The sequence below is a fragment of the Anopheles arabiensis genome, chromosome 2 (assembly GCF_016920715.1).
Source record: "Anopheles arabiensis isolate DONGOLA chromosome 2, AaraD3, whole genome shotgun sequence".
NCBI classification, from domain to species: Eukaryota; Metazoa; Arthropoda; class Insecta; order Diptera; family Culicidae; genus Anopheles; species Anopheles arabiensis.
In genome coordinates this window covers 109,761,102-109,783,932 of record NC_053517.1, presented here as the reverse complement: position 1 = coordinate 109,783,932, position 22,831 = coordinate 109,761,102, and the positions used below count along the sequence as shown (strand labels likewise).

The following is a 22,831-nucleotide window of genomic DNA, read 5'->3' as shown; positions in this document are numbered from 1 at the left end:
CGGCTCTCGTGTAGTTTCTCTGTTCCACTGCGTTACGTGTTAAATTATGCTCTCAAGCTCGATTCATTCTTTACACACACACATACATTCTTTTGCTTTCTTTCTTTCACACACACACACACACACACACACACACACACACACACACACACATCACTCGTGTGATTCTTCGTACATTCTTTTTGCCAAAAAAGCTCTTCAACTCGTTAGCTTCGTTACTTGTCCAAGTACCTTAATCTTAAAAAATGGATAGCATCTTGTATGAAGAAAGAGAGGAAAAATAAACACAAATGCCTGATTAAATTACTCCTCACAACGTTCGTCCTTTTCCTCTCGCCCTGCCCACTGTCGGAGAGGAGCTAAATGCTTCTCGAAAAGATAGATAGTTGAAGAAAATGAGGGGAAAATAGGATTAATGAGGGGAACCACGCGCTGCTGTTTCGGGTTTGGTGTAAAAGGGGGGAGGGAGAATACTATGAGCTACATTTAGGTGGCATTATTATCGTATTTAGCATTAGTAAGCCCAACTGTGGCAAAAAAGCTGTGTCTTTGCTTGACTCCTTCTGTAAGCAGAGAATATGAAAGGGAATGGTGGTTGTAAGCAGTGGTTGTAGCGTCTATTCCCGTTTGTGCAGCCCGCAAGCTCATCTGCATATTGCTGTTTTCCCATTTTCCCCGGCAGCAAACACACGCTCGTTTCGTTCGTTCGTTCGTTCATTTGTTGTTGTTGCGTAAGTCAACGTTAAAAGCAAATCTTGTTTCGCATATACACACAGGTAAGTAAGTATATAGTGTAATAAGGGTTGGCGGCAGCAGCGGTAGTACATTCTGCGGGAGGTTAGTACCATCCCCCCGCCAGTAGTAGTAGAAGCGTTTAGCAGAGCGCAAAAGTTACGCCACAAAAACCTCGTCCTCGTCCACCTATCTCCTAAAGCCGATTACGCCGACCAGCTGGTTAACCTAATCGTTCTATTGTGCTTATAAATCATACCGATCCTCTCTCTCTCTCTATCTCTCTCTCTCTCTCTCTCTCTCTCTCTTTCTCTCTCTCTCTACTGTTTCGTGGGACGATGGGGGGAGGTATTGGTAACTACTCTCGTGTACCTCTCCCCTATTTCCCGTGTTCCTTACATTCCTTACATTTTCGATATTTGTCACGTGTTTGTTGTCCTATCTTCCCTTCCCTACACATATACGATCACACACACTCATGGACCAAGCGTACACAGACACAAATACGACATACATCATCGTAACGTCATGCGTTTGATGCTTGACAAAATGCACAAACCACGCACATACGCAAAACACATACGCAAATTCATTATACGCTGCTTCTTCGCGCACACACGCGAGAGAGCTGAACTAACCAAACCAACCAACACAAACAAAGAAACACATAAAACTCTCCTTTTCCGAAACAATCACATATCCCAAATCACAATGTTTCCGCGTTGTATGCCCCTTCCGTGTTGGCTACTCTACTGGTGTTGCTTCAGTTGCTGCTGCAGCCGCTTCACTTCCGCCTCCAGCTCGCGGACACGCTTCTCCGACACGTTGAGCGTTTTGCGCAGGCTCTTGATTTCGTCCGCCTGCTTGTTAAATGCCTTTCGGAGCTAAAAAAAAGGTAAATAAAAGCAAAGGATTACAAATATGCGTAAAAGAAGGAACTCGCCCTTTTTGGTAGAGCGCCCCACTACGATCACGATCGCTTACCTCATTTTCCGAGTTTAGCAGGTTAATGTTTTCCAGCGAGCTGTTGCGGGAGCTGTTGCGCGAGTTGCTGAGCAGATTGTTCTGCAGGTTGGCAATGTCCTTGTGGTTGGTCGTCTGCTGCCCAAAGATTGCCTGCAGCTGGTGAAACTTTGTACTCTGGTTGGTGGACGTTTTCTGGCTTTTCTCGATAATCTGCGAATGGGGATGGAGAGAAATGGGTGGAATTAACAATCAAAATCCTTAAATTCAAAACCCCCTTTACTTACCGTTTGTGGTCGATAGTCCGGAATGGTCGGTTGCGAAAGGAAGGCAAACTTCTTCGTATTGTTATCGCTCTTGCGGTTGTCGAGCTGTTCGTTCTCTTTGTTCAGCGAGTTGTGTTGCTGCTGCTTCACGCTGATGGAATGATTGTTGTTGTTGTTGTTGCCGTTGGTCAGATTCGATCCATAGTTTCCACCATTCTGCTGCTGCTGCTGCTGTTGCTGTTGGTGGTTCTTATCGGTTCCGTTTGAAATTGACACGGTGTGACCGTTGGTGTTGGTGCCTCCGTTCGTTTGATTTCCGTTGGCAAGATGGATGGAATGTGTTCGCTGGATTTTGGACTCGATACTGTTACGGTTCGATTTGCCATTCGACACCTCCATGATGGATTCACCTACAACAACAACAACAAAAAACCCACGTTGTTAGTACTCCCTTGAGCATATCTTTCAAATCTAACACCACCTCATCCTTACCCGTCTTCATGGACATCAGGATCGGTGAAACGTTGCGACCCTGGAACCATTCCTTCGCCCCGATCGCCGGCAGGTTCGCGAGCGTGTCCGGGTAGAGATCGCTCTGGAATAGGGTCGACTTGCGCGGCACTATCATCGAGATCGGCTCGCAGATGTTGCCGGCCGCGTGCAGCTTGTAGAAGCGGAACACTTCGCACTGGTGCACGTTGAGGCCACGCTTCGGCATGAAGCCGAGCGCCTTCTGCGGCTGGCCGGACAGGAACTGGTTCAGATAGTGGACGTACGGCGGCTCGTCCACCACCTCGTAGTACCGGATGTTGCCGTCGCCCTTGCCCGCCAGGTACACCATGCGCGTGTCGTAGTCGTAGTACGGCGTGACGATGCCGCTCGAGCTGTCAATCACCTCCTGCGTGAGCGGTTTCCTCAGATCGTGCTGATCCCACACGGCATACTGACGGTCGGAGTGGCGCGAAAAGCCCGTCGTCAGGATACGTCCATTGTCCAGGAACACGGCCTTTGAACACTTGGTACCCAGATGACAGATGCCCTCCTGGAGACGAAAAGGAACAGTATTAGGACGATGCTTGGCCGGACAGTAAACAGGAGCTCTTACCGAAACGACAATACCGCTGCGTGGTTCGATCACACGCAGCTTCTTGTCCTTGGACGTGGTGGCAATCATCGACCCGTCCCGGTTGATCGCAAGACTGTAGATCATGTCCACGTGGCAGTCGATAACGTTCAGCAGCGGACGCTCGGTGTTGCCCGTGTCCCACACGCACACGGTGTGATCGAACCCAGCACTCAGCAACACATTCGACGCCGTTGGGTGCCATTCGATGTGCAGCACCTTGCGCTTGTGGCCCACCAACTCCGTCACGTAGTTGGTGAGGTTGTTGACCAATCCACCCTCGGGAATGTTCCAAATTTTGATCTGAAAACGATCATGTCAACGTGTTAGTTACTAGAAGAATCAATCTCTTCATCAATCACACACACACACACATACCGTACAATCATCCGAAGCGGACGCAATGGTGTGATCGTCGAACGGGTTCCACTTCAGATCGAGTATCTGACCCGCATGACCAATCACCTTGCAGCACTGGAAATCGATCCGCCCGGTCGTCGCGATCGGGATGACCACGAACGTCGTGTCGGCCACGATCGCGAGGAACGTTGGGTTCACCGCACAGAAGTTACCATCGTTGCCGCTGCGCACCACGCTGATGTCGGTGTAGCAGCACTCCTTGCGCGTCGGCAAACCGTACACGTGCCGGAACTTGGATGGCCGGACGCCACGGAACCAGAGCTGTACAAAACGGGAGGAATGGTAGGGAAAAAACACAAGCGTGTTGTTAGTCATCGATTGGCATGATATCACTGTTGCTGCTGTAGGTTAGATGTTCCGAGTTGAAAGGTTAATTAAGTTGCCACCACACACGAAGTTAGGGTTGAAAGTTAGACAAAGCTAATGAAGACTCTCGGCATCACATCGGGTGTATTAGTAGTAGAAGTAGTCCGCGGATTAGACGCTCACTCTCTGAGTTGATTTGAGATTACCTGTGTATTGGTCATGTCGCGCTCGTCGCTATCCGCAATGTCGTCGGTGCTTTTGCTGATGCGCTTTTCTTCGACGCCTCCACCTGCTCCACCACCACCTCCTCCTCCTCCGCTGCCGGCGAGGCCTGTTACACCGCCCGCTTCACAGAGGGCGCGCAGTTTGCCGACGAACTCGCTGCGAGTTCCGCCGAACTATTAGGGAGGTTTGTTCAATTATAGCAAACGGTGTGTTTGGAACAATACATTGCCGTTTATAGTATTTAGATTTCCACGCAAAAGAAGGAGAATATATTCAAAAATGTTAGGAAGAACGTCTCCAAAGGGTTTTGAAATTGTGTGTGTGCAAAAGCAACAGGATGTTTGGGGATATTTGGTTGCTGTTAAACGTCAAACGACGACCACGAATCGGAAGGTTTCTTAAAGGCGTCATTCAAAGTTTAACAAACAATCCACGAATAGGTTTAGTGGGATTGGAGGAGGAGAAGAAGGAGAAACGGAGAACACTTTCTCCCACAGGGATGTTCCACGTGAACGTGACAGGGAAACGTGACGTCAACAAACCAAGCCGCCATTAAATGATTAGTGATGTGTGCGGCTTCCGATTAAACACACTCAGCAGCGGCTATTAGTAGTAGCAAACCCGCAGCAGCAACACACGCTTGACTTTGATTGACCGCACAATTTTCGCCCTCGCCCGACACTACGATGGCCTTCTGGCAGTGGGCCTGACGATGCCTAAGGGTGGAACGCAGCACAGGTGCGAGATGCTTTACTTCCGACAGCCGACCAACGGCTTTTCGCTAACTGGCGTTGATGGCTTTGATGAAGATGGTGATGATGATGATGATGATGATGATGATGAGATGCTGATAGGCGCGGACCTTTAGGCATTGCCCTGCAGTGCCACCGTGGGACTTTCCCGATAATCTACCCCTCTCCCCTTCTTCTGCGTCAAGGTGCCCCTGTGGGATGTGTGTGTTGGGTTGTGCAGTTTTCGGGCAGTTCAGGTTTCTCTAATTCGACACGTCCGCGTCGGCTTCCGACGAGCTGATGAGAAACTACGTGCGCTACTGATTAACGACCTCAACAAGCTAGTCGTACGAAACGAACCACCAGCTAGACTAGGCAAGGCAACACTTTTCTAGTGTGAGGAAAGTGAGATGACTCTTCCTTGATCTGTGAGGTCGATTGGAGTAAAAAACGACACACTCCAGACAGGGGTAACACGTTAAGCTGAACGGGACCTGGTGGGGGAAAGGTTTGCTGTTTTGAAGTCGTTTTGCTGTGCTTCTTGTGTTGCTACCCCTTCACCTTCTCTCTTACACACACACACGCACCATGATACGGTGATTCAAGAAGGTGCTCGATATTGTAAAAGACCCCAAATCATCGCTGAGAGACACCAAGAAAGCATTGCCTAAATAGAGAAAGAAACAACACACAGAAGGAACAAACTGTACAACCCAAAAAACAGCAAAAACACGTGAAGCAATTCCGCCATACACACGCACACACAAAAACCGAGTTTGCCCTCCGGGTGGGAAAGAAGGAGAAATTAATCCGATCTGCAAAAAAAGGAAAAAAGAAAGAAAAAAACAAAAGAAAAAGAAAGAAAACAAAAACAACGTAAATAATAAATACAATAATAACAAACACATATGAACGTATGAACGGATGATGAGAAGATGAACTAAAAGACGAGATGAAACTAAGCAAAAAATAAGTAAAACTTAACCAAAAAAAAAAAACAACAACCAAATCAAAGCAAAAAAAAGGCGATCAACCCTCTCATGGCGCTGATGAAGTGAGAAGAAGAGATAAAAAGAGGAGAAATGGAGACTTGAGAAAAAGAGCTTCCACGTGCTAGTGGTAGTAGTAGTTGTACCACACACATAACCACAATTCGGTCGCAACCGAGCAAGGGTCTTTAACTAGACCTGGTGGAAGCTTATTTTTCGTTTATTACTTTGAATTCATGCCAAAAAGGGATGAAAGTAGCGGGGAAGATCAGTTTCCGCCACGGGGATGATCAATCATATGTTTTGTGTTTCGCAAAAAAGGGCTCTCTCCGTCTCTCTTTCTCTCGTAAACTCTTCAATTAAAAAAAACATGATTAAAAGTAGGTTCATCTACGTCTAATGCCGTCGACATTGCTTCCCGATGGTTTAATCCGCCAAAGGGTAGCGCCCCTCCTTTCACCGTGAGCTGCCTTGCCCGCTCATGATGCTCACCTTTCGCCAAAAAAAAAAACGACCAACATATATCGCTTCCCCTTTCCCGTAAGCCGCAGTGTGTGTGTGTCTATTTTAAATGTATGTAGCGAGATCGGTTTTTTATTATTTCGGGTCTCGCAGTCTCCCATACGGGAACGGGGGGATATGTTGATCGGATGGTGGTGGAAGGGTTGTTTTAGAAAGCACCAACAACCATCTCATTATGATCGGAAGCAAAGAGCCGGTTCACCAAATAACCATATGAATGTCCAGCGGCGATCATGGAAAGCCGCCGTCGCCGCCGCCAAAGCGCTGCTCCAGCTGTTTGCGCAAAACGGAACGCAGCTCAAAATCAGGTCCCCGTGCGCGCGCGCGAGAGTTGGCTGCTCTTTTATTTCATTTCCATTTTTCGGGGGCTGTGAGCAACATAACAACAGCAGCAGCAGCAACAAATCGAACGGATCATGCCCATGCACAGGTTGTGGAGAAACAAACATTCCCCCCCTCTGTCCCTCTGCCCCTTGGCCCAGGGATTGTCTCAACCGCTCGTGGCTACCCGGGAGGAAACACATAAAAGCCTTTTGTTAGATGATGATATAAATATGATCTCTTTCCCGTTTCCGAAAGCTGCACGTGTTAACTGTTCACTCGGACTACTTTTTTCGCATGTTCCGGGGGAGATATCTTTACGATAGCTCCTCGGAGGGTCGGAGGAATCGACACGACACCACTCTGTACACACAACACATATCTCGCTCGCCGTGATCGATAAAGTCCGTCCGCGGGCAAGATCGACCGATAGTGTGGCCGGGATGGCTTTTGCTCGTTGAAAGTGAACATTCAGGGGTCAGGTTTCGATTTCTTTTATGCAACACCACACACCACACAACGCCGAACCGGGCGGGGGGAGTGCTCAAGGATTGTCCACTCTTTTCCTTATCCAATCGGACGATCGGACGCGGCAGATCGCTGTCAAGAGGGGCCCCCTTCCAAGATGATGTTTTTAGCACTGGACCGTGATGATAACTGGCGTGCGATCGGAGCTAACACAACGGCAACAAAAAACCAGATCAGATGTCTTACACGAGCAAACACGGAAACATTAATCAATTAGTAAGAAAAGCCGGGGCTGGTTGGTGCGCAAGTGTTTTTTTTATCATTTTCCTTTTTGTTTTTTTTTTTGTTTTTGCAAAGCAAGGTGGGAAAAACAAAACCCCGACGATTACAGAGCTGCACAACAAGTAGAGATGAAGAGTGAAGAGGGTAGAAACGATTATTGCGTCAGATACACACGCGAGAAGAGGCAATGATCGCACCGGACATTTTCAATTTTCATCAGACACAACACACGCCATCATCTCTCTCTCTCTCTCTCTCACACATGTAAGCACACACGCTTAGACACATTACTAAATCGATAGGATATGAAAAATGCATCGCGAAGGAGAAAGAAAAGCGATGCCTTTGTCGACATTCGATTAGTTGTTCGGTTCACTTGTCTCAACACAATTGCGGGAAAATTACAGTTACAGACCAGGAAAATGACAATTTCCATGGGTCATAAAACTATTAGACTAGATGAACAATAAAAGATAACCCATTTTCAAACTAATAATCCACATAAATCCATGTAATGTTCCATGTAATGTGACATGTGTTTGACATGAGATATGTGTACCGTACACAATCAATCTCTAACAAAAACCCCCCCGTCCATCAAACGGCCCGATGTCACTGACACCTGAGAAGCGACCTGATTTACCCAAAAAACAGGTGTCACCAGCCAGTCAATCAGCCAGTCAAGTCAACGAGAGTTTCGCTCGTCAGCTGGAACTTGTTTCAATGGGACAGCAGTTCGCGCCGGTTAAGGGGCGAGATCGACCAAATGGCACATTGACGACGACCGAGACCCACCACCTCCCTACCTTCCAGCGTGGAAAATGTGAAATTTTACGCCTCGATTCGCGCACTAATCGCGGGGTGACAGTCACCGGGAGGGAGAATCATCGAATGCGCTGGAGGTATTCGTTTTAAAGGGAACACAACCAGGGAACAGGGCGGCAAGAGAGAGGTGCAAGTCTCTGTCCCCCCTCCAATCTTTCCAATTTGGGAGGAAGTGGAGGACGTAACAACAACAAAAAACACGGGAGGTGTCTCAATTTCGTCTCCACGCCTCGAATCGTCGCCTCGGAAATGATTAGTTCCGGCGGAAGCGAACCCAAGCGGCGAAGAGAAGGAAGGCCGGTTCTTGCGTCAAGTCTCTCTGCTCTGCGGCACTATGGGGGGTAGAGGAAGAGGCGGACGAGGCTCGTTTACTTATCTCAACCGTCTCTCGTGGAGGGAGGGAACGCGACAGGGATCGGCAATGCGGGGCAGCGATTAGAGTGAAAGTCGTCCACGGCGTGTTGAGGAAAATCACCACCACCGATGGTGCGACCTGCGGCTCGAATCTCGGGGCTGTTTTGTGTGTGTGTTCGGGGGGGCATGCAGCAAAATCGATAGACAACCACCAGCCGGAGGAGGGAGGAGGAGGACCTTATCGGAGGGAGCGCAACAGCGCCCGGACTCCAGCGTGCTTTGCAAACAACAACCGGAAAAAGGTAACAGAGCAGGTGAATGGTTTCTTTTCTTTTTTTGTGCTTCATCCCCCATGTGCCCTCTCTCAGTCTGTCTGATCAACATTGGAACAAGTTTAGGTACAAAAACAAAACAAGGAGGCCCTTCTACGATGACCACAGCACAGCACAGCAACAACTCGATCGATTATTGATTGCAGTATCCACACAGCATGCCATGGTGCTGTGCGCTCTCGCAAGTTTCCATACGGGAGTTGCAGCAGCACCAGCAGCAGTTGCGTTATTTAACCTTAGACCCGTTTATTTAATTTTGAATCTCTATACTCCTCTACAACTGCATTGAACAACAACAACGTGACGATAAATTGCGCTTTGCCGCAGTGTGGAGGAAAGTTGTTTCCACTCCCACGAAAGCCTGCAACAACCCAACCCAACCCAACCTTTTCTCCCCTTGATGCATGAGCTTTGAACTGGAAAAACAATGTCCTTGACATGGAACCACCGGGGAACTTTGCACACCCCTTTTCATGCAGATCTTCTTCCCCTGTTAGTGCACCCTTCGTAGGTGTCCCCTCTCCAAAGTACCTTAAACTCATAAAAAAACTTACGACATCCTCTGTACTCGGCTAACAGCGGTTCCTCCTCTGCTCTCCCCATCATTCGTGTTCGAGCCGGCTCCAGCTTTCTTGGCAAACGTTCCTACTAGGGCACACTTTCCACGGTGCTTCCAACGGGTGCCAAAAAAAGGAGCAAACACACACGGGCAAACACACGGGCAGGATAACTTTATCTCGGCCCCGTTTTCCGGAAGACAACCCCACTTTCGGTGGCTGGAAATGGCCTTGAAGTTTTGCTGACGTCAAAGGAAAAAGGACAGAAAAATGGGGGGTTGGGGGGAAGAGGGGAAGAGGGGGTTAAAATATTCCGGACATAATGGAAGGCACACATGGCGTTGTGGAACAGTGTAATTCTATTATGATCGAAAATAGAAAAAGGATATTATGGGGCCGGGATGCGTTTCACGCTAAAAGGTTTTCGCACAGCAAAAAGATCACAAAAATAAAGGAGGTGTTTTCACATTTACTGAATTTGTGTGTGTTTTTTTGTACTCTCTCTCTCTCTCTCATTCTCTATATAGCTCCCTACCAACCATGTCATCATCTCCATCAGTGTGTCTATTTAAATTGGTTTGCTGGGTGAATCACTAAATTAGACGACTCAACAACAACAAAAAAAGGCTTAATGGAGTGTAAAATCAGGAAGCTACCCTTCAACTTACACGGTTGATAATTTTGTTGCTAAATAAGCACGCTGACACAGCCTAATGACACATATTGAGCACGGGGTGGGTTTTAGATGATGATGATGATGATGATAGATATCTCAGCCATGCGCGTTCGTTGCGCAAAGCTTACAATATATTGTTGGAAATAAACGTTAAATTGATATAACCACCGCCCAGAGCAGCTCAACGAAGAGCAGCTTGCCTGGAGTTGCTTTAATCGCTGTTGTTGTATAACACACCAGGGCCAAAGTGTAATAATACTACGTGTGTCAAAAAATTACGGACCATACTCATAGCATGTTTGCACTTTTACTTTGCGGAACAGATAGGAATCGAATCGAAAGAAGCGCGTGGAAAACAAAACAAACCCGCGAATCCGCCAGTTGTTAGGCAATCGGTTGGAAGTGGGAAGAGCCACAACAAAATTGAAGAAGATTTATCACACCTTGTAGTGGAAGTTGTCGAGAAAGAGAGAGTATATTCAATAAATCATGTATAGTTTATGCTCTTTTTATGTTGGCTATTTACTTCGATGCTCAGTTCTCTTGAAAGGCATCGTTTAGCAAGCCGTATAATATTCGAAACAAGAACAAGTAAATCCATTACGGAACAGTTGATGTGAAAACAACCTTTATTTAGGTGAAAGCTGAATGAATCCTTTTATAATTGGAATTGTTAAGGGACAAGGATTAGGGACATTTTAGTAGAAATGCACACACACAAGCAAAAGTGTTGTGAAAAGGCAATAAATTTACATTGAACGTTGACGAACGCGTACAAACACTACTCATTGTGCGCGTTGGTGTCGCTTCTGGTTGTATCTCAGTAGAAGAAGGAAGCAACACACAAATCCTTATGAAAAAGCTGAAGAAGCGGCGAGAGAGTTCTCTTCCTTCTCTCTTCACCACACGACTTTGGCGTTTGCGTTGGCACGTGCGCACGTGCTGCGGCGGAAGACACAGGTGTGAATGAGTAGATATTGGATGGATGCGGTTTGCGGCACTTGGTTTACGCTCTTCTCTTCTTCTGCTTGCAGCTACACTATCTACTACGGCAAAAAGGCTTGTCTAAATGCTTTCTTCTTTTCACACTACACACCACTGCACTATTTTGTGCAATTCTAAAAACAATACTGTACACGGACACAGACACTTGAACACGCACCTAGAATGACAACACAAACACACAAACACACACAAACGATAAGCAAAAGCTTTGTGCAATATCCTCCAAAAACGGTGTAACAATGTCGACTGCAGTCGGTTACACGGTTGAAAGGACCCAAAGCATTATATGTCTGCAAATGTCCACAGCAACACTGTCCATGATGTCGTAAAAACTTGATTTCATTTGGTGCAAAAAAGCAGCCAGTTGGGTCGATTTTTCCCCTCACAATTTAGCTCCCGTTTGGCAGTCGCATTTGCCGCAAACATTTATACCGCGTTGCGAGGGGGAAAAACACAGGATGAGTCACTTTACAAGGACGACGACGACGACAGTGTATCGCGCTCGAGTAAATTCCGATGCACTACCACCACTGCTGCTACTACTACTACTACTACTACAAGCAAGCGAGTGTGTCCACCCACAAAGGACGAGCTAGTAGGGGAAGAGTCCCTTTATTACTACGATAAGCCTCGTCTAGTGAGGGAGCGGCTTGCTGGTGGGTGTGTATTTATGAATGTACGCAGGATGTACCACTCCACCCTCCCTACACTCATACAGATGCAGCAAAAAGGACGACTTTTGGCGTCGATGATTCACTTGCGTATGGTTTTTTGCTAAGATGTAAGAATAATTGCAATAAAGTTTAATAATTCACACATCACTGACAAAATGTGGAAATCTTTTAGTCTTTCCAGCAATAAAAGCCGTTTTCACTTTCGCTTGTAATGAAACTAAATTTTGGTCCTTCGAACCGGATGCAAAGCGCAAAGCGAACCGTCCATTATAGATTCTTCACTGATTTCATCAAGCTGTAAAATTAAATCTGATTCCATCAAATCATCACCAAAAAAAAACACACACACACACACACTCAAATACCACACCTCTCCTCAACGTGAGGGTCTGTCTACGGGGAACGCGACACTAAAACGATCCGAACGCGTCTAACGCCGCACAGCGAATAGTAACGCTGCGAACATACGCGCTCGCTTCTAGCGCTGCGTCGCTCAGGGGTCGGCAAGCTTCAGTCTCTCCCTTATTGCATTTATCCACTCGAGTAAGCAAAGCACTTGCTCGGTATTACCAAGAAGATATTTAAATTCCAACAGTCAACTCTTGATTGAACAAAGTTGTTCTTTTATGTAAAGAACAATATCGTTTTCAATCATTTATATACATTGAACACCCCTGGCGTATCAAAAAATCCAATACTCTTTCTCGCTTGTTCGATATTGGCGAGAGACTCTCCGGGCGAGAAAGTCGTCGGAAAACGAGCTCTCACACTAACGGCACCGCACCACCAATGAATATCGAGAGTATGAACATTCGTGAACCTTTCTCGCGCACCCAATAAAATGATAAAAACTTACCCTCTCTTAAATCCCACAGACACACACAAACACATTAAAATATGCTCTTACTTTCCTCAATATGCTACACTGCTGTGTGATAAGCAACCGAGGTGCAACTCTGGTCTGGTTGATAACGGCAGGTTCAAGCTGGCTTGAACACACTTTGCTGTTTTCAGGTTCAAACATGCATGCCCATTTCCCATTTCCTACATTATTTCCTACGAGTGTGTATTTAAATGAGTTTGCTTTGTTGAGTGGTGCTGCTGCTGCTGACCGACAAAGAAAATAAAAGTACGAACGAAAGCTCATAGCAATCCAAAGGGGCACAACCATACAAATTAATTATGCCATCAATACGGACGGCGAACCGCGGCCCCGGCGAGTTCAAGATTCCGGGGTGGAAGTGTCTAATTTGCCCCGCGCGCGAGAGCTACGAGATACCTTTCGGCAGGGGCGCCCCTCTTGAGGTACACACACACACAGATGATGATTTAAATTAGATTCGGATCAGTCCATTATTGGCGCGAAGGCCCTGGAAGACTCTGCTGCTCTTAATGTGTTCGGACGATCTTCGAACTAAGATAACACCGCATCGAATGTAACAGCTGTTTTTTTTTTGAGGGGAGGTTGTTGCTTCACTCTAAAGATACGAGAAACACAAATAATCAAACGTTACCATGGGGCGGAAGACTCGAAGAGGATCAAAATCAAATAAGCAAGAAATCACCACCAGATCACTGTTTGAAGGGAAGTACAATAGGCAAAATACAACACAAAAACCACTCCACAACAAACAAGTAGAGCGGCATTGGCGGTTAAGATGCACAACATAAGCGGAAATCTTGAGTGAGGAAGCAAAGCACACAGGCACAGGAGGCGAAGAAGGAAGTACCGAAATGATAAGTGATGCCGATTCCAACAGAGGCACGAGAGAGCACTGACCGCCGGCGGGATGCAACATGCGATCATATGTATCTCTCCGACCTCACTTCACACTTTGTTGAAGGAACTTCGCATTGCGCGGGATGATGAATCGAATCCAGCATACTTCTCCTCTTCTTGCGTGGGTTTCCGAAATGTAAGAACAAATCAAAATTTTCCTCCCAAACTTCCATGCCAAACTATTTCCCACGCAGAAGGAAACGTGCCAATCAAATGGGGATCCATTCGAAACATCATCCAAGAGAAGAAGAAAAAATGATCCTCTCCATTCAAATTTTTCCACAATTTGGCACAGGTTAAAGGCAAATTATACTTCCCCCATTCGAGTGGTTAACGAAACTCCCCATACGGCTGTGAGCCATTCGTTTTGGACATTACGTGGTGATTTGCCCAACTTTATCCAATTTTGGAGTAATCCTCTAGGGCCCGACTGCACCTTTTGTTTTTGCTGCGTGTAAGTTAATGCTGTTAAGCTACATTTAACAAGCTCGTCCAATCGTTTGATAATTGACCTTGATAACGAAGCTGAGCGTTGCTTTGTTGTCGATACAATCGCGTGTATGACCGGTTAGCGAAATGAACGACCCCCAGGGTTCTATGCACAACACGACAGGTGTCAAAACGCTTTAAACACAAGGCATGGGACAAGGTTCCGCGCGATCGATTTGTACGACGACTCCGTTTCTGTACTGCTGTCAACATGTGACCCACTACCTTGGATGGGAAGACATTCCCCTTCCTGTGCGTTCCTCCTGTGGGAACTTATCGCACATGTCGCACAGTCGCGTTTGGGTGGCGCCGCCCGTGTGCCTTGCTTAGTGGGTCATATTTACACACCACCTTTGCTCGGTAATTTGTGTTACATTGTTTGTCATACAACCTAAACACTTCTCGGGGGAGAGAAGTGTTTGCAAAACCCTGACCTCAAACCGATCCTCCACGCAGTTCCACAAATTCAACCTATCAACAGAGATAGTAAAAGAGCTCGCACCATCATCATCGCCCTTCCCTTCCCGGGAATGAGTGGATCGAATTGATTGATTCGTAGTTCCGTCAACACCTCCCCCACCGAACACGAACAAGAGTGCTGGGGTGCGCTCTGCTAAGCATGTTTGTTTTTCTTCCGCTCTATGGCGCCATAGAAAATCATGACCAATCATGCCCACCCGCTAGGGTCTGCTGCACTGCGCGGAAGTACAACTCTCCTCATCGTATACCATGACTAATATGCAGCTCTTGCGCTGCAAGACATTCTGGCACATGCTAACAAGAAACCGGCGTCCACCGATTGGCGACGTTTCACGCCTCAATTATGTCATTAGCACATGGACCTGGCCGGGGGCCGTGGACTTTTCGCCCCTTCCGACTGCTTGGCCCGCTAACCCATTTTTTGTTGCTATTCTTTTTTCCACCTTGACACACCGGGAGTGTCTGTACAGCGCCGTTTAGCACGCTTCCAATACCATTCTTTCCTTTTTGCAACTGGATGCACGTACAACACGCCAAAGCGACTTGAGAGAGGGTTGTCTTTGGAGGTTATACTGTTTGGATTCGATGTTGTGTTTCGCTTTCGATGACGATGTGCACCACCAACAAATAAGGTCGGGAATGGGTCAGTAGACTTCTGGAAACAATTGCGATCGCTCAATGTCAAAACCCAGACCCAGACGCGAGCGCGATAGGGAAATGAAATGAGCCCCGTCGACCGACATAACATGGTGGTTTGTATAGTGTCTACCAAGCTGCAAGGCCATTCGGGGTCGTCGACAGATACACTCACATCCTTTCTGATGACTACTTACAGCGCCTTACTACTTCGACATGGATCGATTTTGCTAAAATTCGTCTTTTAGTTCACCTTCGCTCATATTTACCTGCAACGAGAGGAAAGAACAAACGAATAAGAAATTAATTACCAATTATTTTACGATCCTGCAAGTTGACGCACAGCACAGCATTTTAATACAATTAAGAACGGATCAATACAGTATACACGGTTTTTTTATCTGCTCAAAATCCATAATACCGTTGCATAAGAACGTCCCTCCAGAACACCTTCACTCACCCTCACCCCACCGACAGAATTATCCTTGCATCCATTAATCAATTCCAGACACGACCGAACCACCAAAACTTGACGATTCCAAGAGAAAGGACCGGAAGTGCGAGAAGAAAACACATCATACCGTCTAACGACGCTCCTCTTCCTTGTCGCCCGTACCTATGTCCTCCCCGAACATGTTTGGGAGAAGTAAATAATGTACATGTGCCTGTGTCGCCTGCGATGGGATGGGGACCGGCGATGAGTCATCGCCACCAAGAAGGATCTGCGCAGAATCCAAACCTCACCAGACGACGCTTTCCTCGCGGTGGACGGGCGAAAAGTGGGGAGTATAATGGAGGCGCGGAAAGAAAGCTCAAGGACCTCGAGCTGTGTGAGGGTGGTAGGTAGGGTGACGAGTGGATCGCTACCAAAACAAATAATAACAAACGTTAGGAAACCGGGCGCAGGGGAGCACAAGGACCGTCTCTCGTCTTTCAACAACCATATTGCGTGGAAAGATACAAAAGAACGAAACAGCGGAACGACTTTTTCCCCTTTGGGGGTTGTTGTTTCCACCCCACAGTTCAGTGCTGGGCATATCCCTTTTGTCCATTGACAAAGGCAGGAGTTGATCCTTCCCCGTGCGTGGCCTGCTGCTACGGGCCTTTCATCGCGCCGTCCTTGTCAGCATCCACGTCTGTCTGATCGATCGATGCAACATGTACATATATGTAAAACTCGCTTCCCTCGAGCGATAGAGGGGTTGGGAGTGGGAGGAGTTGTCACACAGACTCCCTTTTCCTTGCCACAGCCACCTCCCATCTTCTGTTTTCACCCCATTCGTCTAATGGTTCTCCCTCGCCGGTTGTAATGATGCGCACATGATACGCTTGTTGATACAGTGGAAGAGACCAGCCGAAAGGGGATTAGGCCGACGAGAGGGAAAGGAGGAACAGAGCACACACACACACACACACACACACACACACACACACACACTCACACCTAAATTGCATCATGCCCGGTGTTCGGGGTGAACGGAGTGAGTCAAACTCGCGGACGTGAAATAAGTTAAATAATTCATACTAAGCTCACCCAGTCGTAAAAAAATGGAGAAGGGAGAGTGACTACTGCAGTAACAGCAAATGCATCCATCATCGGATTGCACCGGATTGCTCCGCTCACTGAGAAACAGGCTGGTGGTGATGAATTTCCTCCCGTCAAAACATAACAATGACAATTTGTTGCGCGTTTTCCCATGCCTATGTCAAAATAGCACCAAACAGAGAGAAAATGCGTCGTGATGCAGCAGCCCCGGCGTCTGCAATCAAATATTTAAGTACACGAGCGAAAACAAAAATGTAATCCTTCCCTTTCCCCCGGATGCGTTTCGTGCCGACAGTGATTTAATACGGCTGGTAGCTGGCTGCCGAAAAGGAATTAAAAATGGATTTGACAATCAATCGGACAAGGCGCGATGCCTTGTGTCACTGTGGGGTTTTTGGGGCGTGTGGAGGGAAGTAATAAAAAGTGTCTCGGAGATGATTTACTGCTGCTGCTGTACAACCGAAATATGGCTCTGTTGCACTGTTGCCACAATCAATGTGTTAATAGTGGAAAGGGCTAATAAGAAAGGCATTGTAAAGCGGGCAATAAAAACAGTGTCATTGATTATTCAACAAAAATAAAATAATAATTTACAAACTATGCTCCAAATCTATGCTATGCAGTTTGGCAGCATAGCCAGCGACCCGGTGCGTTTACAGGGCGGCCCTCCCCAACAGTCCCATATTGTCTAGTGGTTAGGATATCCGGCTCTCACCCGGAAGGCCCGGGTTCGATTCCCGGTATGGGAAAATGCTTCTTTTGCTTTTTTTACGGATCGCAAGACACACGGCGATATATTATCTGTTGGCACTTAGATGGCTTGTCAATTTAGCCCTTCACCTGGAACTCTACGAGCACTTTCAAAGTAAAGAGACTATTAGACATGTTTTGTATTTTAGTGATTTTCTAATTTGTTTTATTAAAGTCTCTGTTTGATCCGCATACTAACTAAAATCTTCACCACTAATTTGGCCCGCAAAGTTTGTCGATCATTGGCGTTTCTGCACTCGTATGTATACCAAAAAAACAAAATAAGACGAGCCCGTGTCTATGTGCCATGCGTAGTAAGTTGCTACAACTGTTCTATTTTAGAATTATATTTAACATATCTTTCTTTTACTTATTCTTTTAGTAAGTATTTGCACTGATTCGATGATCCAGCAATAAAAAGGAACTTTCCCATACCGGGAATCGAACCCGGGCCTTCCGGGTGAGAGCCGGATATCCTAACCACTAGACAATATGGGACTGGTGAACGAAGGGCCACTAATACCCTATTGAATTCACGAGACCCCATCACAACTCGAATGCGTAGACTCTCTCTAGCCTGTGGAGCAGTTCTGGTCGACGTAGTCAATTCAAGTAAACACACTGACACTCATAGCTTCATCTCAAGGTGATACACAAATCTCCCCAACAGTTTAACAATTGAATCTCATATTCGCAATTGCTCACTACAGTTTAGTAAGTATAGTTTAAAATCAATCAAGTTTAGTAAGTAACGAAACATTGAAACTCGTCCAAGATAAAAGGGTGATTTCAACCGTTCTGCGTTTCAGTGCTGTATGTTCTTTGGGGATGTGGTCCACGTTAACTCGCCCATTCGCTCATGTTAGCTCTCATTGGCTCTCATTTATTCCCACCCCTTTCGGTGAACTTAACAGAAAGAAAGGGGTGTACGCGCAAGCTGCATTGCGTATTTATAACGACTTTGGCTCCTCTCTCCCCATCTCCCATATGGTCTAGTGGCTAGGATATCTGGCTTTCACCCAGAAGGCCCGGGTTCGATTCCCGGTATGGGAACATACTTTTTTTCATCTCGTTCAAGCAATTCGATTTTGAAGAAGCTATTCAAAGAAACATTACATTTTGAGTCCTTTATACAGCCAGCAAATAATGTCCTAATACCATAACGATTTGACAAGGCAGAAAGCTCCACATGACGTTGCATCTAGCATCTCTACCTTAACAACACAAAAACGCTAACCAAACAGCTGAAGTGAGCACATGTGCTATAATACCGTTCGTTTTGCCCTACCAACTCCACAGCTGTAGAGCCAACGGGAACATAGCATCTTTTTTGCACAACCGAAATGCCACACCAAGAGAGCACAGCTCGGCAGGGAGGATTTATGTTTCGCACTGTCGAGTCGCAGAAACAACCACCACACCATCATTGCAAGTGCCATTATTATCATCATGTGCCTCCAATGTCTTTACCAATCCGTCCCCGTGTCTCGCACACATGTTCCACAAAGCATGTCTCTTCCGAAAACTGTTTGCTCGCGGCAAAAAGGTCGAATGACACGATCAAGCGCAACACACATAAGCTCCAGCACAGCATAGCAGCAGCAGCAGCAGTAGATGATGATGATGACGAGGAGAGGTTAAGCATTGCTCTGCTTTGGTCTGCGTTTCTTAAGAGCTCGCGATCACTGAGGGAGTTGTTTTCCGCGTGCGTTCCCCTGGTCCCTTCCCTGTGCCAATGGCCTTTCGGGGTGGAATTCTTAAACAACCGGGAAGTTTACGTTCTCCGCCGAGTGTTGTTGCTAGCAGAGGAGGACTCACACAATCAACAAAAACGCGCACAACACAACCCGTTGTGCCCGGCTCTCCATCTCTGCACGAATACGACTAGAAGGAACGAGACGCAATGATAACGAAAAGTGGATTTAATTACGTCTAATTAAGCAAAAGCCATTGCCCTGCGGATTATCATGGGACTCTCTCTGTCTCTCTCTCTTCTTGGAGAGTTTCCGTGCAACATACATGATGCTCCCCAGGTTTGTTGGGGTTAGAAACAAAAAGGAATTGCATTCAACTCACACACAAACAAACAACACCTGCAGTTTAAGGTCAGCTGCATGGGTTGCGCTCTTCGCTTAAGCCTATCATCCTTCAGCTCCAAAATCATCCAATTATGCAACACACCATTTGATTGAAGCACCAAATTTTCCACTGCTTTTTTATTGCGCCGCCAAAAAGTGACTGACTCGTCGCTTTTGGAGGTTGTTGCATGGAGTTGCAGAAAAAAAGTGACACAGCAAATGGGATTTTGCTTTTTCAGCTACACCTCCTCATTCACACCCGAAGTACTTGTGAAAGATGACGCTGAACGTTAAAGCTCCACCACACCAACAAAAAAGTGCATTTCGCATCATAATAGGACGACAGAGGCAGTGGCACACAAAAATACGCTTCTGACCACCATACAAGAGGGGAGGTGCGGCGGAGGAATGCAAACAAAGCAACAACAAAATAGCCACCAACCACCAACCAAGCACACCAAAATTAACACAAACTGCTCTTTTTCCCAGTTCTTCGTGGGCTCTCCTCCGCCAAGGCGACACGTGTTCAAACAGGCCAAATTTAAATATGAATGAGAATCAACAGTACAACGGGGCAAGGTGGAACACCAACCACCTACTCCTACTCCTCCTGCACCACTAAAGACCCTCACAATGGGGTTTCACATTACATTGCACACGGTGGTCGTCGTCGTCCAACGCCGGTCATTTATCATTCAAATGCATCTACATGTATTATTTTCCACCACAGGGCCACAGAGAGACTACAGAACGGAAATTTGCACACTTACAAAGAGACAAAAAGTGTCGAAAAGGGTTCCATCTAAACTAGAGCATTTGCTAGGGTATAAGCATACAACAACATTACCCATACAGACTTCCATTAACGAAACCAATTCCCCAGTCCACTGTTCCCCCACCCAACTCGATCGTCCACCACACTTGTTTCAGATGCAAATGAGGAGAGTGTTCGCGCCAGTTGACTGGATGCTGGAGAGAAATTGAAACAAAAATCCGTTTCAAGCATATTCACACGCATCGAACTATTGTTTCGGTCGGTATGGGTTGGTGAAAAGAGGAAAAACAGCCACAAACTGTAGCGCACACACACACAGACACACAGATTGTTGTTTACGTTGTTACAGCGGCGCCGATAAACAAAAGCTCCGTTGGACGCGGGTTGGCACACCGTTAGACCGCGTTTGTTTACGGCGTCGTTCCGTTCCTCTTCTGCTGCCCAGCCGCTTGGGACAAGTAGCATGAGCGTGTGCATCATTTCGAGCACAAACCTCTTCTCGAAAGTTTGGAGAAGTTTGCTGTAAAAGCAACAAAAGTGCGTACCGATTGAGGCCAATCTTTGAAGGAGGAAATTTGATTAGCCAAACAAAAAAAAGAAGCCTTTGTGAAGGTAATCAAAGGCAGTAAAAAGTAGTGCGCGATAACTTGGGCGAGAGGAGGTCTTTGGCGGGTATGTGCTGATGTGTGCTTCATGGCAGCTATAAACTATTGAAGGCCTATTACAAACCCAAAGTGTAGATGGGTCCCCCAGACCAACCAGACGTGTGAGAGACAAAGCGCTGCATTCTCTGCCTTTGGGAAGACGATGCCAGCATTCGTACCCGTGTGTGGTTCAAGGATCAGCAGCAGCAGCACCAGCAGCAGACACAAGATGAATGTACAATCCTACATGATGACAATGGCCATAATTCGCAGCTTATTATCCATCCCGAACGAAGGAACGAACGAACGATCGGACGGATCCCTGATAGAGCCTTATTTGGAGGTAGAGACGGCTGTAAATGGCCATCCAGGGGTTTTGCTCATCAGGTATATGGGTACAAGCGTATCTTCGTCGGCATCGTGTTTCCAGAAATTATGGACCTCCAATTCGGCTTCCAGGGTCAACCTGAAAATTACCCTACCCGAGAGCGTTTACCCAAAACGAGGCCGCTTCGTAGAGGATGTCCTAATCATAGGAGAAAATCTTCTCAACCTCAATGATCTTCCCGTCCCACGCGCTTACGCTTTTCTACCTAGAAAGGAAAAGTCACACCAAACTCTACCTGAGGATATTATTTTGGGAGAGAAAAAAACATCCTCTTCTTAAGATCCCTCCACACACACACACACAAGAGGAGAGATCCGAGCGGGTGTAAGCCAGCAATCATCATCTGCGGGACATTCTTACAGACTACACCGCCAGCCATCCAGCCTGCCAGACACAATCTGAACTGCGCGCGAATGTAATTGTTTGGTGGTGTTATTATTTTTTATTATATCGAAACATCAACCTCGGCCCGTCCACAGAACCGCGGCCGCAATGTTCGCAATGTTCGTGACCATTCACTTTGCCGATCGCAACAAACCCGGATCATCGGCCCCGGGAAAGGTTGTGCGCCATCCAACCGCCTTGTTCCCTCTGCCCCATCACACCAGACGACCTGATTGATGAGAAGTCCCGTGAACGGGACGGTGTGTATGAGTGTGTGTGTGTGTGAGTAGTACACGAAAAGTTCGTCGAACTTTCAAAGTCATGGTTCACCTCACCATTCTTCGGCGCTTGGGACAGATGACGCTTGGGCGCGGGAGAAGGTAATGCCTATGTATCTCCCCCCACTCGGCCCGTTATAATCGCGAACCCCATCGCGGTGTGCTGATGGCATCGAAAGCTCAACCCGTGGTGGTGGCTCGACGAGATCATCATTATCGCTGCCATCAATCTTTTTTGCCCGGGCAGCCGCAGCGAGACCTTCCGAAAACCAGGCCGTCGCCGTCACCCCATCACTGTCGCCATCGCCCGATCGCGACTTTCTAGACCGGTGCCGGCAGATCCTTGCCTTGTTGGGGATCTCTCATCGATGATGTTTCCGTCTGTCAGTTTTGTCTACTGGCAAAGCCATGGGGGCCACGGGAAGGACGGGAAAAGTAGGGACGACTCCTTGACACAGTTTTTCTCCCCGCCCTCGGGCACTGGAAGCGATTGACACGAAATGAACGTATCGGCGCACAAGACATCAATACGAGGAGCTTGTGCTTTTTGCACTTGGTCGGGGGGCCTTCTTGCAGCGCTCAAGTATACATTGTTGGTGTGCTTGCACCGTAATAGATTCGATTATTTATTAAATAAAATAGTCTTACCACCACCGCACCACCACGATCATCCCACAACAACAACCCCCATCGTCGTAGTAACTTGAAACGGGGTCCATAAGGAAACACTCCAACCCCGACCACGATGTCCCCCCTCTTCGGTCAGACAAAGTTGCTACAATGTTCCATATACAAGTGTTGCCCCGCCGCGTTCGATGTTGAATCGATACGC

The 22,831-nt window shown here is 47.1% G+C and overlaps 1 protein-coding gene and 3 non-coding genes across 12 annotated transcripts in view; 2 read left to right on the top strand and 2 right to left on the bottom strand.

Annotated features, from left to right (window-relative positions):
• Positions 1-141: 141 nt before the first annotated feature.
• Positions 142-22,831, bottom strand: part of LOC120908715 (coronin-1A-like) — a 30,263-nt gene continuing 7,573 nt past the window's right edge. For 3 of the 9 annotated variants that reach the window (XM_040320017.1, XM_040320016.1, XM_040320010.1), the window contains exons 2-8: positions 4,017-4,208; positions 3,463-3,765; positions 3,067-3,387; positions 2,454-3,003; positions 1,983-2,371; positions 1,717-1,908; positions 142-1,616 (exon numbers count right to left, since the gene is read on the bottom strand). In XM_040320017.1, the coding sequence (XP_040175951.1) occupies positions 1,482-1,616; positions 1,717-1,908; positions 1,983-2,371; positions 2,454-3,003; positions 3,067-3,387; positions 3,463-3,765; positions 4,017-4,031 (1,905 nt within the window). In that variant the 5' untranslated portion in view covers positions 4,032-4,208 and the 3' untranslated portion in view covers positions 142-1,481. Of the gene's footprint in view, positions 1,617-1,716; positions 1,909-1,982; positions 2,372-2,453; positions 3,004-3,066; positions 3,388-3,462; positions 3,766-4,016; positions 4,209-5,353; positions 5,434-5,527; positions 5,582-10,845; positions 11,255-12,141; positions 12,224-22,831 lie in introns of those variants that run through there. The other 6 variants (XM_040320009.1, XM_040320013.1, XM_040320012.1 and 3 more) reach the window with 5 other exon arrangements.
• On the top strand, positions 17,380-17,451 carry Trnae-cuc. Its single transcript has one exon. It is a non-coding gene; the product is annotated as a tRNA-Glu (tRNA).
• On the bottom strand, positions 17,879-17,950 carry Trnae-cuc. Its single transcript has one exon. It is a non-coding gene; the product is annotated as a tRNA-Glu (tRNA).
• Trnae-uuc lies at positions 18,434-18,505 on the top strand. Its single transcript has one exon. It is a non-coding gene; the product is annotated as a tRNA-Glu (tRNA).